General features: G+C 46.7%; 1 protein-coding gene across 3 annotated transcripts in view; it reads right to left on the bottom strand.

Moving 5' to 3' along the window:
• The window catches only part of LOC117460964 (oxysterol-binding protein-related protein 10-like), a 127658-nt gene that overhangs the window by 14070 nt on the left and 95008 nt on the right, over positions 1–18580 (bottom strand). For all 3 annotated transcript variants that reach the window (XM_034102619.2, XM_034102621.2, XM_034102622.2), the window contains one exon: positions 16334–16859. In XM_034102619.2, the coding sequence (XP_033958510.2) occupies positions 16334–16859 (526 nt within the window). The remainder of the gene's footprint in view (positions 1–16333; positions 16860–18580) is intronic.

Raw genomic sequence — 18580 nt, 5'->3', positions numbered from 1 at the left:
GCGGCTGCCCAGTGCTCACTCAGTGGTGATATCCTCATAGACATGCAGTTTCTCTCCAAACAGTTTTTTCACAAAATCAGACGTGTTTTTGCCCTCATTTTACAGGCATTGAGTACATCTTTTTTATTATTCTGTCGAGCATGTCTTTCAAGATCTTCACATTTATCTTCCAACCGCTTCTGAATGTGCAGACTGGTGATAAGCACTTTTGTCGAATCGAAATTCTCTAATTTCTTGAGGATTTCATTGAGCACCACAACACTTTCAGGTGTTTCCTCAGGTGCATTGTTTACTCCTTGTTCTGGTGGCTTTTTTTACTTGTAGTCTTCCCTTATTTGGACAAAGTGACATTTTCAGACTGAATGCAGAAATAAAGACTTCTTGGTTAGTTTGTTTAAATTAGTACCAGTTTTAGGTCTTCTTCCAGGTCTGACGCTCTGTTTCTAGCAGAAGTGGGGGTTTGTGCTATATTCTTGGCATTTGTTAGCATAGCATATGTCAGTTTATTAATTTGATCCCTGTGGTGCCTGCATTAGAGAAGACACTGAACATGTTTCAATCTCCACACACATAAACACAGCTGTAGCATCTCAGCAGCCTCTGAATGGATAGCCGTGTCATTTCCTTCAGACATTCATGGAGCCCAGAGGAACTCCTACTGCCAGTGGTTAGCCCCATTGTACATTGGATGTATTCTCCTGTCTGTAGTCTGAGCCATGCATTGTAAAAAGGTCTGAAGTATTCTGTCAGTCTGCCTCCTGGGCACACGTCCAACCCCCGCGCGCTGCTTATATAACAGACAGCTGTCCTGTGCCCAGTCTGCTGCCCTGGACCCAGGTCGTACACAACACATCTGTTTTCACAATAACACGCACAAACATACTGTACACACACTGCTCCTCATCTAAAAAACCTCATACTGAACAATGGCATAACCTATAATGGTTTAACTGACAATTTTGCACGTTACTTCCTATCCCTTCCCACCCGCATCAAGCACCGAACCTGGGGGGACAAAGTCTTCTTCGTGTCTGCTCCCTCCCTCTGGAACTCAATCCCACAACCCATCAGAGACTCCACTGACCTCACCACCTTCAAAACACTGACCAAAACTCACCTGTTCAATCTGGCTTTTAATGTGTGATTGTTGTTATATTGCTTGATTTGTTCTTTTCTGTTCACTGTCTGTAAAGCGACTTTGAGCACCTGTAAAAGCGCTTACAGGATAAATCTATTATTATTATTACTACCACTTTTTAATCCAGATATACACTCCATATTTTCTCATGTATTTCTTAAAAAATGTTCCTATTCTAATTGCATTTCTTTTTTGGGTATTTATGTTTCCTTTAGATGTGACAAATCTCCTCTGCCAATGCCAAACAGCAGCCAATCTCGGGTCTCGTACGGTTGCCAGGAGCCTCAACATGTAGAGGAACTGTTAGGATTTGTCTGTTTGTATTTTTCGTGTCCTTTTCTATCTTTGGGTTTCCTATTTTATTTTGTAAAGTGTTCACCCCCGTTTCCTGCCTGTTTCCTTTCTGTCGGTTTCCCTCTCTGATTACCCAATTGTGTTCACCTGGTACCTATGTGTTTTCTCCTCCCTCCTCACCTGTCTCGTGTTTATGTGATTAGTCCTGGGTGTATTTAAGTTCTGGGTTTTCTGTCTCTCTTTGTCGGGTTGTCTTGTGTATTGGCTTGTCCACGGTGAGTGTGTCTGTCATTGTCCTTATAGCCTTGAAATAAAGGAATTTCACGTAAATCTGCATTTGGGTCCTACCTGCTTCACACACCGTAACATTACAACCCGACCACAAATGGACCCAGCAGATGATCCATGGGAGGTTGAATTGCAGCATTTAACCTTCTATCTGGCTTGCTGCTTCGATTGGTGGAAGGGAGCGTCCAGTGTTCGGCAGAAGAGGGCCGCTCTGGTAGAGGCGCTCCGGTTGGCAGCAGAGAAACCATGTTTCGTTGAGTTCTTACCTGACTGGATTTTGGACTTCCTTCAAGCATGTGATTCCCGGCCTGCTAGCCCTAGGCATGCTAGCTCCATGTCTCCCAATTCCCAATCTGGCACCATACGCCTTGGTGGGTTCCGCCTGAAGTCAACCCGTGCTTCTGCCCCAGTTCCTGCTCCTGTCCAGGAGTCGTATTCCGGAACTCGTCTGGCTTATGGAGGTCCACGGAGTATTCAGGCGGCTGCTAAGAGGAGTCGTCGCAAGGCCAGGCTAGCAGCCCGAGCCCCAACAGCCATGGTTCCGGCTCCAGTGCCGGCCCCTGCAGCCATGGTTCCAGCCTCAGTCCTGGCCCCAACAGCCATGGTTTCGACTCCAGCCCCTCGTCTCCGGCCGACGCCAGCTCCCCGTGTCCTGTCGGCGTACCGGCCGACTCCAGCACCTCGTCTCCTGCTGGCTCTCCAGCCGACGCCAGCTCCACGAGTCCAGTCAGCATACCGGCCGACTCCAGCCCCCCGTGTTCTGTTGGCGAACCAACTCTCTCAAGTCACCACTCCAGTTCCCTCTCGAGTCTCCTCTCGAGTTACCTCTCAAGTCCCCTCTCGAGTCATCTCTCAAGTTTCCTCTCCAGTTCCCTCTCGAGTCCCCTCTCGAGTCTCCTTTCAAGTCACCCCTCCAATTCCCTCTCAAGCTACCTCTCAAGTCCCCTCTCTAGTCCCCTCTCAAGTTCCTACCCAAGTCCCCTATCAAGTTTCCTCTCAGGTCCCCTTTCGAGTCTCTTCTCGAGTCTCCTCTCAAGTTCCCTCTCAAGTCTCCTCTCGAGTTCCCTCTCAGGTCTCTTCTCAAGTCCCATCTCGAGTCTCTTCTTAAGTCCCCTTACAGGTCCTCTCTCGAGTTCCCTCTCAAGTCTCCTCTCGTGTTCCCTCTCAGGTCCCCTCTCGAGTCTCCTCTCGAGTTCCCTCTCAGGTCCCCTCTCGAGTCTCCTCTCGAGTTCCCTCTCAGGTCCCCTCTCGAGTCTCCTTTCGAGTTCCCTCTCAAGTCACCTCTCGAGTTCCCTCTCAAGTCACCTCTCAAGTCTCCTCTCGAGTTCCCTCTCAAGTCACCTCTCAAGTCTCCTCTCAAGTTCCTACCCGAGTCTCCTCTCGAGTTCCCTCTCAAGTCCCCTCTCGAGTTCCCTCTCGAGTTCCCTCCTCTGGTCCCTCCTTTAGTCCCTCCTCGAGTCCCCTCTCTAGTTCGCCTCTCGAGTCCCCTCTCAAGTTCCCTTCTCTAGTCCCTCCTCTAGTCCCTCCTCTAGTCCCCTCTGGAGTCCCCTCTCCAGTTCCCTCCTTTAGTCCCTCCTCTAGTCCCTCCTCGAGTCGCCTCTCGAGTCCCCTCTCAAGTTCCCTTCTCTAGTCCCTCCTCTAGTCTCTCCTCTAGTCCCCTCTGGAGTCCCCTCTCCAGTTCCCTCCTTTAGTCCCTCCTCAAGTCCCCTCTCTAGTTCCCCTCTCAAGTCCCCTCTCGAGTTCCCTCTCGAGTTCCCTCCTCTGGTCCCTCCTTTAGTCCCTCCTCGAGTCCCCTCTCTAGTTCGCCTCTCGAGTCCCCTCTCAAGTTCCCTTCTCTAGTCCCTCCTCTAGTCTCTCCTCTAGTCCCCTCTGGAGTCCCCTCTCCAGTTCCCTCCTTTAGTCCCCTCTCTAGTTCCCCTCTCGAGTCTCCTCTCGAGTTTCGTTCTCTAGTTCCTCCTCTGGTCCCTTCTGTAGTCCCTTCTCTAGTCCCTTCCCTAGTTCCTCCTCAGGTCACTTTCCTAGTCCCTTCTCTAGTCCCTTCTCTAGTCCCATCTAAAGTCCCTACTGAAGTGCTGTTGGAGGTCCCGCAGACTACTCTTCTGCCGGGGGTCTTGCCAACCCCAGGTCCTGTGCCGTTGGAGGTCCCGCAGACTACTCTTCTGCCGGGGGTCCTGCCAACCCCATGTCCTGTGCCGTTGGAGGTCCCGCCGACTGCTCTCCTGCCGGGGGTCCTGCCAACCCTGTGTCCTGTCCCGTTGGAGGTCCCGCCGCCTACTCTCCTGCCGGGGGTCCTGCCAACTCTTAGTCCTGTGCCGTTGGAGGCCCCGCCGACTACTCTCCTGTCGGGGGTCCTGCCAACCCTTCGTCCTGTCCCGTTGGGGGTCCCGCCGTCTACTCTCCTGCCGGGGGTCCTGCCAGCTCCTTGTCCTGTCTCGTTGGAGGTCCCGCCGACTACTCTCCTGCCGGGGGTCCTGCCAACCCTTTGTCCTGTGCCGTTGGAGGCCCCGCTGACTGCTCTCCTGCCGGGGGTCCTGCCAATCCCGTGTCCTGGTCCTATTCCGTGGGGGATCCTGCCGAGGCCTGTCCCACCAGCTCCGACACCGGGTCATGCCCGGCCTCCGGCGCTGTCCCGTCAGCCCCCGGGCCGTCCGAGTCCCCGGGGTACTGTTAGGATTTGTCTGTTTGTATTTTTCGTGTCCTTTTCTATCTTTGGGTTTCCTATTTTATTTTGTAAAGTGTTCACCCCCGTTTCCTGCCTGTTTCCTTTCTGTCGGTTTCCCTCTCTGATTACCCAATTGTGTTCACCTGGTACCTATGTGTTTTCTCCTCCCTCCTCACCTGTCTCGTGTTTATGTGATTAGTCCTGGGTGTATTTAAGTTCTGGGTTTTCTGTCTCTCTTTGTCGGGTTGTCTTGTGTATTGGCTTGTCCACGGTGAGTGTTCTGTTCTGTCATTGTCCTTATAGCCTTGAAATAAAGGAATTTCACGTAAATCTGCATTTGGGTCCTACCTGCTTTACACACCGTAACAGGAACATTGTGTTCAGAGCACTGGAACCTCAACATGTGGAGGAACGTTATGTTCAGAGCACCTCAACATGTGGAGGAACGTTATGTTCAGAGCACTGGAACCTCAATATGTGGAGGAACGTTATGTTCAGAGCACTGGAACCTCAACATGTGGAGGAACGTTATGTTCAGAGCACTGGAGCCTCAACATGTGGAGGAACATTATGTTCAGAGCACCTCAACATGTGGAGGAACGTTATGTTCAGAGCACTGGAACCTCAACATGTGGAGGAACGTTATGTTCAGAGCACTGGAACCTCAACATGTGGAGGAATGTTATGTTCAGAGCACTGGAACCTCAACATGTGGAGGAATGTTATGTTCAGAGCACTGGAACCTCAACATCTGGAGGAACATTATGTTCAGAGCACTGGAACCTCAACACGTGGAGGAACGTTATGTTCAGAGCACTGGAACCTCAACACGTGGAGGAACGTTATGTTCAGAGCACTGGAACCTCAACACGTGGAGGAACGTTATGTTCAGAGCACTGGAGCCTCAACACGTGGAGGAACGTTATGTTCAGAGCACTGGAACCTCAACACGTGGAGGAACGTTATGTTCAGAGCACTGGAGCCTCAACACGTGGAGGAACGTTATGTTCAGAGCACTGGAACCTCAACACGTGGAGGAACATTATGTTCAGAGCACTGGAGCCTCAACATGTGGAGGAACGTTATGTTCATGATACATCCTTCCACAGAGAGGACGCTGGCGTTGCTTGTCCGCCGCTCCCCCACCTAAATCCTATTTGTTCTATTGTTTCCAGTCCAGATTGGAAAACATGTTTTGCCTTGCCAACGGTTAAATGTAAATTAACATCCTTATCTTTTTATATTCATCGACATACCGAATCGCTACTTTTGTTGCCTGACGCTGTTGTCACGAACCAGCTGGCTTATCGGTTCCTAGCTCGCTAGCTAGCAGACCCTTAGCCATCCGGTAGCTACAACAACAACAACAACAACAACAGAACACTCTCGTCTCTACCTGAACTCCACGGCTTGTCTCACCGGAGTCTCTCCATCCCGGTGTGGTCTGCTTACCTGCTCTCGTCCCCTCCTCGGGCTTCCCCTGCCGACGCTCTCCCTCCCAGGCGGTCATCGGCCAGTGGCTATCAGGTTAGCTAGCAAGCTAGCGGGCTAGTCGCCCGACATCCACTCCTTCCCACCTCTCCTCTGCAAATCGCTGACATCGTCCTCCTGTGATGCTGTGGAGTATTCTGCGGCTTATACCCGAGCTCACACCACTTCTTCTGCCACAGCCATCCGACCCCTGGTCTCCGGCAACAGCTAGCTCTGTGCTAGCACCACACCCCCCGATCATGCCACCGCTCTTCTCCGCTTCAGACCTCCATTCTCTGAATAACCACCTCCCACCCGACTGCATGGACATACTCAAGGAGACAGGTTTACTCCGCGGACGACGACCTCCACACAGAGGCTCAGGCCGAAAGTTTTTCTTCCACTCTACGTCTCCACACTCCATCCCGTCCATCTGGTCCTGCCGCACTTCCGCATCACGCCACAACAACAACAACAAACACGTGAATCTGACCATTCTCCGACCACTTCCTCGGTCCAGCCACCCAATCACAGCGAAACGCCCTCTAAAAGCGGCCCTCCTCAACACCCGCTCCATGAACAATAAAAGCCACATTCTAAACGAATTCATAACGGACAATAACCTGGATTTTCTCTTTCTCACTGAGACCTGGCAAAAACCTCTGGACCAAACCAAGCCACTCCATCAGGATTCACCTATTTTGACAAACCCCGTCCACACGGACGGGGTGGTGGTATTGCTGCTATTTTTAGGAAGGATGTGAAAGCCACCACCATCTCCATCCCTGATATTCCCTCATTCGAGCACCTGGTATTTAAGCTCTCTGGTCCCACTCCCCTGGTCACAGCCATCATTTACCGCCCTCCAAAACAAAATCCCACCTTTCTCTCCGACCTCTCTGACCTTCTAACCCAGCTATCTGCAATATCTCCACCTGTGCTCCTCGTAGGGGATTTCAATATCCACATTGATGACCCAACCAGCATATATGCCATTGAATTTCTGGAAACTCTGCAGTGCTTCAACTTCACACAGCACATCAACTTCCCCACACACAGCCACGGACACATCCTTGACCTAGTCTGCTCCCCATCTCCCCCACTGGCTCCCCCCCCCTTCACCTCAAAGCCCCTATCCCGGTTCTCCCCTGTGACCCCAATGCAACTTTCCACCCTCATGGCCGGAATGAACTCCACCTGCACTCTGGACCCCATACCAACTACATTTGTCAGGGAATGCCTCCCTCCCATCTCCCAACTCATAACCACAATCATTAACTCCTCCCTCTGCTCTGGATCAGTCCCCCCCTCACTCAAACTGGCTGCTGTTACACCCATACTGAAAAAACCCGGACTCACACATGACATCATGTCCAACTTCCGGCCCATTTCCAATCTCCCGTTCCTATCAAAGCTACTCGAACGTGTTGTAGCCTTCCAACTAAAATCCCACCTCAGCTCCAATAACCTGTTTGAACCCTTTCAATCAGGATTCCGGACAAAACATAGCACAGAGACAGCCCTCCTCAGAATCACTAACGACCTCCTCCTCTCCTCAGACTCCGGCAATCTCAACATCCTCATCCTCCTCGACCTCACAGCAGCGTTCGACACCATCGACCACACCATCCTGCTGTCCCGCCTGGAATCATCCCTCAACATCACTGACACTGCACTCTCCTGGTTGAAATCATACCTCACCAACAGACACCAGTTCATCCACATCAATAACTGCACTTCCTCCACTGCCCCTCTGAACCAAGGCGTCCCCCAGGGTTCGGTGCTTGGTCCCCTCCTCTTCATCCTCTATATACTCCCCCTTGGAAAAATCATCCGTCGCCACAACCTCCAGTATCACTGCTACGCTGATGACATCCAACTCTACATCTCCACAAAAACCATCACTGCCACAACTCACTCCACACTCACCAACTGTCTCTCAGAAATTAAATCCTGGATGCAAACAAACTACCTTCAACTGAACAGCGACAAATCTGATATCATCATAATCGGACCCCCATCCCGCACCAACACCACTCAGAACTTCAACCTCACCCTTGACAGCACCACTCTAACCCCCTCTCCTCACATTCGCAACCTTGGAGTAATCTTTGACAGCCAGCTCAAATTTGACAAACACACAAACCACATCACCAGGACCGCCTTCTTCCATCTGAAAAACATTGCCCGCCTCCGTCCCTCACTCACCTTCCCGGCTGCTGAAACCCTCATCCACGCATTTGTCACTTCAAGACTGGACTACTGCAACAGCATCCTGTATGGTTCATCATCCAAAATCCTAAATAAACTACAATACATCCAGAACTGCGCTGCCCGCCTCCTCACCCACACCCGCTCCAGAGACCACATCACCCCCGTCCTTCAAAACCTGCACTGGCTCCCTGTTCGTCAACGAATACACTTCAAAATCCTTCTGCTAACACACAAAGCTCTCAATAACCAGGCCCCCCCTACCTCTCCGACCTGATCCACCACTACACCCCTTCCCGCAGCCTTCGCTCATCAGAAGCGAACCTCCTCTCTATCCCCAAGAAAACCAAGCTCCGAACCTGGGGGACAGAGCCTCCTCCATCGCTGCCCCCACCCTCTGGAACTCACTCCCCCAACACATCAGAGACTGCACTGACCCCCCCACTTTCAAAACACTGACCAAACACACCTCTTCAGACTGGCTTTTAATCTGTGAATTATGCTGTATTGCTGTTTTAATAACTTTTAAATGTTATTTTATCTTGTTCTAATAACTTTTAAATTCTATTTTATCATGTTTTATCACCACTGTAAAGCGTCTTTGAGCACCTGGAAAAGCGCATTCGAAATGCAATGTATTATTATTATTATTATTAGAGCACTGGAACCTCAACACGTGGAGGAACATTATGTTCAGAGCACTGGAACCTCAACATGTGGAGGAACGTTATGTTCAGAGCACTGGAACCTCAACATGTGGGGGAACGTTATGTTCAGAGCACTGGAGCCTCAACATGTGGAGGAACGTTATGTTCAGAGCACTGGAACCTCAACACGTGGAGGAACATTATGTTCAGAGCACTGGAACCTCAACATGTGGAGGAGCGTTATGTTCAGAGCACTGGAACCTCAACATGTGGGGGAACGTTATGTTCAGAGCACTGGAACCTCAACACGTGGAGGAACGTTATGTTCAGAGCACTGGAACCTCAACACGTGGAGGAACGTTATGTTCAGAGCACTGGAACCTCAACACGTGGAGGAACGTTATGTTCAGAGCACTGGAACCTCAACACGTGGAGGAACGTTATGTTCAGAGCACTGGAACCTCAACACGTGGAGGAACGTTATGTTCAGAGCACTGGAGCCTCACCACGTGGAGGAACGTTATGTTCAGAGCACTGGAACCTCAACACGTGGAGGAACGTTATGTTCAGAGCACTGGAACCTCAACACGTGGAGGAACGTTATGTTCAGAGCACTGGAACCTCAACACGTGGAGGAACGTTATGTTCAGAGCACTGGAACCTCAACACGTGGAGGAACATTATGTTCAGAGCACTGGAACCTCAACACGTGGAGGAACATTATGTTCAGAGCACTGGAACCTCAACACGTGGAGGAACGTTATGTTCATGTGTTGCATTGTTTATTGACCTGGCCAAAGCATTTGACACTGTAGATTACCACATTATGTCTAATGTTATGTTGATGTTTCGGTCATAATGCCATTTTCTGGTTTCAGAGTTATCTAACCGACCGTACTCAATGCGTCAGGTTGGGTAGTACTGTCTCTGACCCTGTCACCTTGAAGAAGGGAGTTCCACAGGGCTCTATTTTGGGGCCTTTGCTCTTTTTATTATATGTGAACAATATGTGTAATCAGATTTTCTACCTATCATATGTATGCTGATGACACTATTGTCTACTCATATGCTCCTTCTCTGGATATGGCCGTTTCCAATTTAAAATCTGATTTTATCACGCTGCAGCATGCACTTCTTGATTCCAAACTGCTTTTGAACAGTAAGAAAACCAAAGCAATGCTTTTTGCTCCCAAGTCAGCGTCCTCTTGCCTCTCCATTGACACCCTTGATGGCATCTCTGTTGAGTTTGTCGATACCTACAAATATCTGGGCTTTTGGTTGGACAGTAATCTCAACTTCAAACACCATATTGAAGTTCTAACTAAGAAATTGAAATTCACTCTTGGCTTCCTTTACAGACTTAAATGTTGTTTTTCAACTTAATCCCGTAAAAGGTTGGTCTCTGGCTTATTCCTGTCCCAGCTGGACTACGGTGATACCATTTATAGATTTGCCTGTCCCACTGTTTTGGCCAAACTTGACCCACTCTACGATGCTGCACTGCGTTATATATCAAATGCACCCTATAGGACTCATCATTGCAAACTGTATAGCCTAACTGGATGGTCCTCACTTACTATGCGTAGGATGCAGCATTGGTTTCTATTAATGTATAAAGCCATTTTAGGTAAGCTTCCACTGTACATATGCACCAGATTTGCTCCAGTTTGTGACTCTTACAACCTCAGATCCAGCGCCTGGATACGGTTCCAGGTTCCTGCTGTGCGGACTGAGTCTGGGAAAAGGAGTCTTTTTTATTATGGTCCTTGGTCTTGGAATGACCTTCAATCACGCCTCAAACTGAGGGCACTTATCTCAATAGCTTGTTTTAGATTGAAGTTGTCTGAAGTCCTTACAACCAGCTGCTCTTGCAGTAATAAGTAGTGCACCTTTCTTACTGTCCTAATGTGCACAATGTAGTGACTGCTTTTTTGTCTTTTGTTTTCTTAGTTATGTTCTCTGTATTTTATATGTTTTTGTTATGTGTTATGTGTAACGTTGCTGCCTTCTTGGCCAGGTCAGCATTGCAAATGAGATTCTATCTCAATGCTTTTATCTGGTTAAATAAAGGTTAAATAAAAATAAAGAGCACTGGAGCCTCAACATTTGGAGGAACATTATGTTCAGCGATGAGTCCAGATTCTGCCTACAGCACATGGATGGTAGGGTCACGGTGTGGAGAAGACGCAGAGAAGGCTTTGCTGATTGCTGCACCGATAGAGTAGGAGAGGAGAAGATGGGATGACCTGCAGTCCCGACCTCAACCCCATGGAACCCCATTTTGGGATCAACTTGGCCCTGCTGTACGTGTCAGAGGGATCAACACAACCATGTTGGCTGACTTGGGACAGATGCTGGTTGAAGAATGGGAAGCCATCTCACAGCAGGGTGTGAGCAGGCTGGTGACAGCATGAGGAGGAGAGGCTGTTGTGGCTGTGTTTGGCTCTTCCACACGCTACTGAGGCTGCTTGTTAAATGAATCAATTGTTAATAAATCAATTGTTGCCAATATGTCTTTATTTATCAGACTTCAATCATCCAATCCACCAAACAACACCAAACTAGAGTCAGCAGCAAAAAGCTGTTTGGCATTGGCAGAGGAGATTTGTCACATTTTTCATGGGCGCACCCCACATACTCAGCTCTGCTGCTCATCCCACAAATGCATGTTCATCACACACGTGGCACCATTTGAAAGGTAAGAAAACAGGCTTTCCAATGGCATAAGATGTATTGGCAAGAAGCATTGTTACAACATAGAAATCATCTACCAAACACAAATTGCCTTACCTTCTGTGTTAGGTATGTCTCTTTCAATTCCTGCTCGTTCTTTTATTTATAGTTCTGTGTTTAAGAATTCACCATGTGTGTGTTTCATAGATTTGTTCCCCATATGGGTTCACTCTATTGTGTGCAGGCGTGTGTGTGTGTGTGTGTGTGTGTGTGTGTGTGTGTGTGTGTGTGTGTGTGTGTGTGTGTGTGTGTGTGTGTGTGTGTGTGTGTGTGTGTGTGTGTGTGTGTGTGTGTGTGTGTGTGTGTGTGTGTGTGTGTGTGTGTGCGTGCGTGCGTGTGAAACAATGACCCACATGCTGCATTCAGTCAGTCGTGCTGTTCACTGCTGCACAGGGAGCTGACAGATGAATGCAGGAGGCTGTAATATCATGAATAAGTGTACATTAGAAACTGGGTTACTTTGTTTTCGTGCCACGGTACATTTCATTGCAAAATATTATCCTTGTGCCTCTGGGCTGCATTTAACAGAGGCCTTGTTGAGGGCCAACTCCTTCCATCAGCAGTAAGACAGAGTTTGGGCCTCACTGTTCTCAGGGGGTGAATCGAGGGCATGCCTTAGGGGCATGATAATGTTTCCTCAGTGTAATCAGTGGAATGCTTCATGAAGTGCTGCTATCTGGGCTGTACCACATACCACATGCCCAGCTCAGTAGCATTTAAGGAAGTAACATGAGAGGCTAAGGTGTCTGTTCATGCCAGAGGGAGATGTATGCACTAACCCTCGGGAATGCATTTATTCCTTACTGAGAGTTTATCTCTGATCTTGTAGTATAGAACCCCAAATGGCCATTAAGTCAATGTCTCAAGTTCCTGGGCCACTTAGTCTGCATGTATATCTTAAATCTGACTTGTGTTACATAACCTTCCTTGAGTGAAGACCCAAGGTGCTCACAGGAGGCAGGTCAAACTTGAACAACTTTAACTAAAAGTAAATGATAGCGTCCAAAGACAAATGACACGTCAACCGGTCCACTACTGATTTAATGATTTAAAAGCAGGCCATATGATATAACACTGCATTTCACAATTCAGTTACACGACTACATGTTAACATGGTAAACACGTGTTATGATCAGTGTTCGAAATGGGGGGGAGGGAGGGAGCTCACCTGAAGGCCGACTTTGAAATAAATAGGGGGAGCCCAAAATAATCGTGCATATTTGTGTCACACAGATTAGAAATGTTGAGTTTCTGTAAATAAGTTCTTGAAATAAATAATAGTCATTGTTCATTACAGTTTCTGAATATTTGTTTTATATTTGTGAATATTTCTGGGTGTTGCCATCTGTACGTGGCGGCGCTGCATTCTTTACGCTACTTACGTTGCTATGGTTACGGCAGGCAATGCTGGCGCGGTATTTGATATTTTCATACTGATATTTTTTTTAACTCTGGCTTTGTAATACAAAATATGGCGAAACGAAAACAGCCAAGCCCCGCAGCTTTTGGACTCACAAGCAAAGAAGCGAAGGAGTCTAAAAATGACAACGTGAACGGAACAACTTTAGTTGGCCGTCTGTAAGCGGCGTTAGGGTCGAGTTTGACAGCTCCACACCGAGGGAGAGTCCTGCCGATGCGGAGCCTGAAGAGGCTTCAACAACGGCCACAGCCGCCGGCGCCACCTGCGCTAGCGAACCTGACGATGCCCATGACCTGCCTTTTAACTGGACACAGAAAATATGGAGTGAGTGGAATGAAAGTTATCCATGGCTTTTGAAAAAAAAAAAAAAATGTGGATGTGAGATTTGCAAAGAGGCAACAAGTATATTGATCTCCCTGCCGCTCGCAAAAAAATCCACCTTTGTGCACCTTTCACAAGAATGGATTCACATAATGTTCTCCACATGTTGAGGCTCCAGTGCTCTCCCTGGCCTTTTACTCAGAGCGGAGCACGACTCCTGACTTTTCCCTGTGTTTTTTATATATCTGTTGTAATGTATTGTCTTTTATTGTGATTGTAGTAATGTGTTTTTATGTGATTGTAGTATTTATTAGCACTAAGAGCCAGGCACACGAAAAAGCGATCGAGATTTCGGAGATGAGAAAAAACATGTCCTACCAAACAAGGTAGGACTATTGGCAATCAATATTGATCTAATGCAGGACACATATACATCTTTCCGGTCTGCCTATATGATTGCCAAAAAAATAAATAAATAGGGCTCCCCCGAAAGCAAATGGGTAATTCGAACACTGGTTATGATCCACACTTGCAGACTTCCACCATTGCACGTCATAATGTAGTTAAACTACACCCATCACCTGTCCTAAATAATGGCAGAAACATAACCTTAGCATTGTTAAATGCCCACCACCAGCTCAGGGAGAATAACATTCACACACCCACACAGAACTCTGGGATAACGAGACGTTTTTCCTTAGTCAAAGTCGCCCCAAATGTTAATGTAACATTGTTCCTTAATTCTAAGATAATAGAGTAATGTAAACTTCCATAAGAAGCCAACTTGACTCCAAGCCAACTTTGCCCTGCATAAACATGGAACATGTATCTCTGAATTCCAAATGATCAAACTTTTGCAAATTAAAACAATATGGTTAAGAGAAGTAATTCAACAGTGATGTCTGCAAAATGAAGCTATACAATCAAATAAAAGTGAATTATTACTGCTGGAAACGACATTTCAGATCACACACACACACACACACACACACACACACACACACACACACACACACACACACACACACACACACACACACACACACACACACACACACACACACACACACACACACACACACACACACACACACACACACACCATGTATACATCACTTCAGGGGACATTACATTGACTTACATGCAGTTCCTGGAGACTTATCCTAACCTTAACCAACACATGCCTAACCCTAACCAAGTCTTTACCCTAAAATTAATGATTCCCCTCATGGGGATCTCCAATTTGTCCCCATAAGGGAAGCCAGTCCCCACACATGACTATGTAAACAGATGTAGGTCCCCACAAGTATAGTAATGCTAGACCACACACACACACACGCCAAAGAAAAAACACACACACACACACACACACACACACACACACACACACACACACACACACACACACACACACACACACACACACACACACACACACACACACACACACACACAACAGTGCTGCCAATGGAATTGATAACATAAGAAATATTTGGCACCCTGAACTTTGGGTGTCCAATTAATTTGCAGTATGTCCCCCTTCGATACTCTCATCCCGTTCTAATGTTCTGTTGTTGTTTCAATCGGCCTGCTCTTGGTTGTGTAAGATCTGATCACGATAACTACATATGGAATAAACACATGCATATGGCATTCTGTTTTGGAACAACATTTGTCCAATTAGAGGCTGCAGATGGAATGCGAGTGCTGCTGTAGGGATTACTGAGCTGAAGGACGAGGCTCTGAGTCTACAAACAGCTGTGGATGTCTGATTATGGCCAGCCATGTGTCCATCTGACACCATCCGATCGCTCTGACATGGTTCTAAAACAACATTACCTTATTTGACAATGATTAAAAAGAATTGTGCAGGAATGAGTCCGAAAACCTGGAAATGAGTTTTACCACTTACGGTTCCCTCATCGTGACATTTTTGGAAAATATCTGAAATAAGGTCTGTGGTTAACACAAGCTTAACTTTATTTTCTACAATGTAAGATTAGTCCCCGGTTAAATGTGCAGCGCTTCTATGTGTCGTACAAATGTTGGTTGCTAAGAAGCGTCTAAATAGAGTACTAAAAAGCTTCACTACGTTAGCAAAGAATCGTAGAAATGAAGTTACGTCTTGCAATTGCATTTACGCTTTAAGTTTATACGTGGAGATTATCCTGCTGATCAAAACATGTCGGTATCATAAGCATGTGTTTCTTTTCAATATTCTAAAGTAAGTCCAATGGAGGAAGAAAAAAACGTTTGTCGAGGGAGCCTTTGCGATGCTGACTTCCAGGTTTGCCTGCAGACATATGTCATCACTGCATCTCTTTATGTGTCTGCTGGTGTTTGGCATTCACACTCGTTCATTTCACCCAACATTAAAGAAGCTGCTGAGGGTTTCTGTGAAGCGTTCTAATGAGATGAAAACCTCAAACAATGTCACCTGAAGACCTACAGTACATTTCACCAAAACACAATTAGCTAACCTTGCATAATGTGATCTGTATAAGACTCCATAGTTAGCCTCTACTAACACTTTAGCGCAGGGGTGTCAAACTCAAGGCCCGGGGGCCAAATCCGGCCCGCGACTTCATTTTATGTGGCCCCACAAGAGCTTGCAAAAAATATGATGTTTATTATACGGTTACATGCTACTTTATGGAGGCACGTTGCCCATAAACTCCATGTCCCACAATGCATCTCAAATTTGACTTTTTTCTCAGAATTTGGCTTTTCTTTTGAAATCATTTTGTGACATTCTCACTGAAGAGACTTACAATTATTTGCCCTAGACTTCTGCTTTCAGACGTAGTTAATTATGAAGGTATTACCCTATCCGATAATAATCCAATGCAGAGCCAATAATGTAATATAATACATTATTTTATATATGTTAAATATTTATATATGTATTTCTATATAGTCTTAAAGTTACAACCGGCCCTTTGAGTGCAACCAAAATGCGAATGTGGCCGCAATGAAATTGAGTTTGACACCCCTGCTTTAGCGTTATGCACTGACATAATGCATGACAATACCAAACACATGAATAAACAACCTTTCAAACCCAGGCGCGGTCATTGTGTGCGTGTGCAACTCAATACTCTGAAAATCAAGCAGACATTCCATTTTCAATCAAGCTCTAGTTCTCTTACCTTCCCCGACCATCGAGACCCCGACAGACATGCCCATGAACTTGCTCTTGGTCCAGACGTGCGTGTTGACACACATCTTCTTCTCCTTGCACTCGCAGTAGAAGCCTGACACGGGGGGGTGGTGAGACAGCTGCTCTGCCACAAAGCTAACACGATAGCAGTCTGAGTGTTTCCTGCTGCTGCTGCCACCCCCCCCCCTCTGTGGGGACCCGGGAACGCTCGAAGAGTCTGTGGGTGCCGAGTTGGGACCGGGACAGTTGGTCGTCCTGAGGGGTCGCACGCGGACCCGCGGCACATACCAGGAGCAGTGGAAGTTCTCGCCCAGGATGGGGTTGTAGGGCTTCTTGGCCACGGCCCCCTTGCGGCCCTCGTGGAAAGCGGTCAGGTAGTACTCCACGAAGCGGACCATGCGCTCCTCTGCTGTGCAGCCGCAGGTGATGGACAGGAACATGTCAGGGTGAGCCATGAAGTTGGCGTACATTTCTAGCAGAGAACGCTTCTCCAGGATGAAGGTCGGGAGCACCACCTGAAGAGGGATGGACAGAGATGACAACTGAAAGAAGGAATGTCTGTCAAAACGACTGTTGGATCGCCGTGCACACAGAACTATGTGCACGCTATCTGCTGGATTCTTAGACCAATGGGCATTAGCTAAACCATGATGGAACACAATGCCACCTTGATAAGATATTTAGTTGGAGGTATAACTTATTATTAAGACATACTACATAGGAGCTACCTATGTTTAATATGAATAAGAAACACAAGTGAACAAAGTGGGTGTCCAGTAGAAGTCAAAGAAACCTGGTCCATAATATGATTAGTCTGACCTTAAAGACATCCATCAATCCATTTTTTAAACATATACCAGGGGTCTCACACTCAAGTTGGCTTGGGCCACAGCTAACATCTCGGGACACCTCCTACAAGTACTACAAGGCAGTGCAATATTTCAGATTCTTTTACATTTTATTTCGATTACTAGCAATGTTTGCCAGACTTAACAAAAAACAAACAACATATGCACTACTGTTTAACAGTTCTGCGTGTCTGGGTCAAATGTCTTGACACCTGTCCAAACAATAGTTTTGTCCAACTTGCAGTTAAGGGGTGGTTTGAATTGGGAAGAATCAACTAAACAATATATTTTGCGGACAGGAATGTGTATTATTATTGAAAACATGTTGCTGACCTGAGGGAGTTAGCGTGCATTGAATGATGATATTGATGTTGCCATGACTCCAGAGCTACATTCACCTTCTCGGGGTCCCCAAGCCCTCAGAGCTCTCATTGTTCAGTCTGCTGTGAGTTTTTGACTGCAGTGGTTATTGTTGAAAATGCTGATTCACAGAGATATGTTGCAACATCAGCATCCATGGGCCTTTTTACAGAAGTCACAGGGAGCATTTTCTTAGAGCTCAATCGGACCTTTCTGACAAGAAATAGGTTTTCAATGAGTAGCCTGTTTTGTCCAGGCTGAAGTCCTTAAAGCCGGTTTGGAAATGTCCAATCAGCTTCACTATGACAAGAATTGCAGACACTGTATGTTTCATGTTAAAAAGCTTGAAGTGAGTCCTTTAGATGGCACAATATATCCGTCAGAACTACAACAGCTTTCATTTGTGTTCATTTGCAGAAAATCTACAAACATTTTAGCTTTTTTATTCCAGGAATGCTCCAGCAAAATGCAGCTGTTATTGCATTTTACAATTTAGAAGAGGCCCTATTTTGCTCATTTTCAGCTTCATATTTGTATTTGTTGCCTCGACTGTGACATATCTACAGGCTTTAATGTTCAAAGGGGCGTTTATTGTTTTCATACTGCCTCAGTCTGAAACCCAGTCTGCTCTGACTGCTAGCTTAATGCTTATTGTTAGCAGAGACACCACATACTTAGCAAGTAAAGATGGTATTTAGGAGTGGATGGTTTTTAATGACGTTGTTCATAAAGGCTTCGTCCAGGCCAGTAACTAACTAACTAACTAACTAACTAACTAACTAACTAAACTAAACTAACTAACTAACTAGCTAGCTAACTAACTAACTAACTAACTAACTAACTAACTAAACTAACTAACTAACTAACTAACTAACTAACTAAACTAAACTGAGCTATGGTTTCATGTCATGTAAAGGGGTTGAATATAATTGACTCTCTATTGCAGGGGTGTCAAACTCAGGCACATGCGGCCCCACAAGAACTTGCAAAGAATATAATATGTTTATTAAATGTTTACATGCCGATTT

This window comes from Pseudochaenichthys georgianus, chromosome 16 (assembly GCF_902827115.2).
Source record: "Pseudochaenichthys georgianus chromosome 16, fPseGeo1.2, whole genome shotgun sequence".
Taxonomy (NCBI): Eukaryota; Metazoa; Chordata; class Actinopteri; order Perciformes; family Channichthyidae; genus Pseudochaenichthys; species Pseudochaenichthys georgianus.
This window is presented reverse-complemented; position numbering and strand designations above follow the sequence as displayed.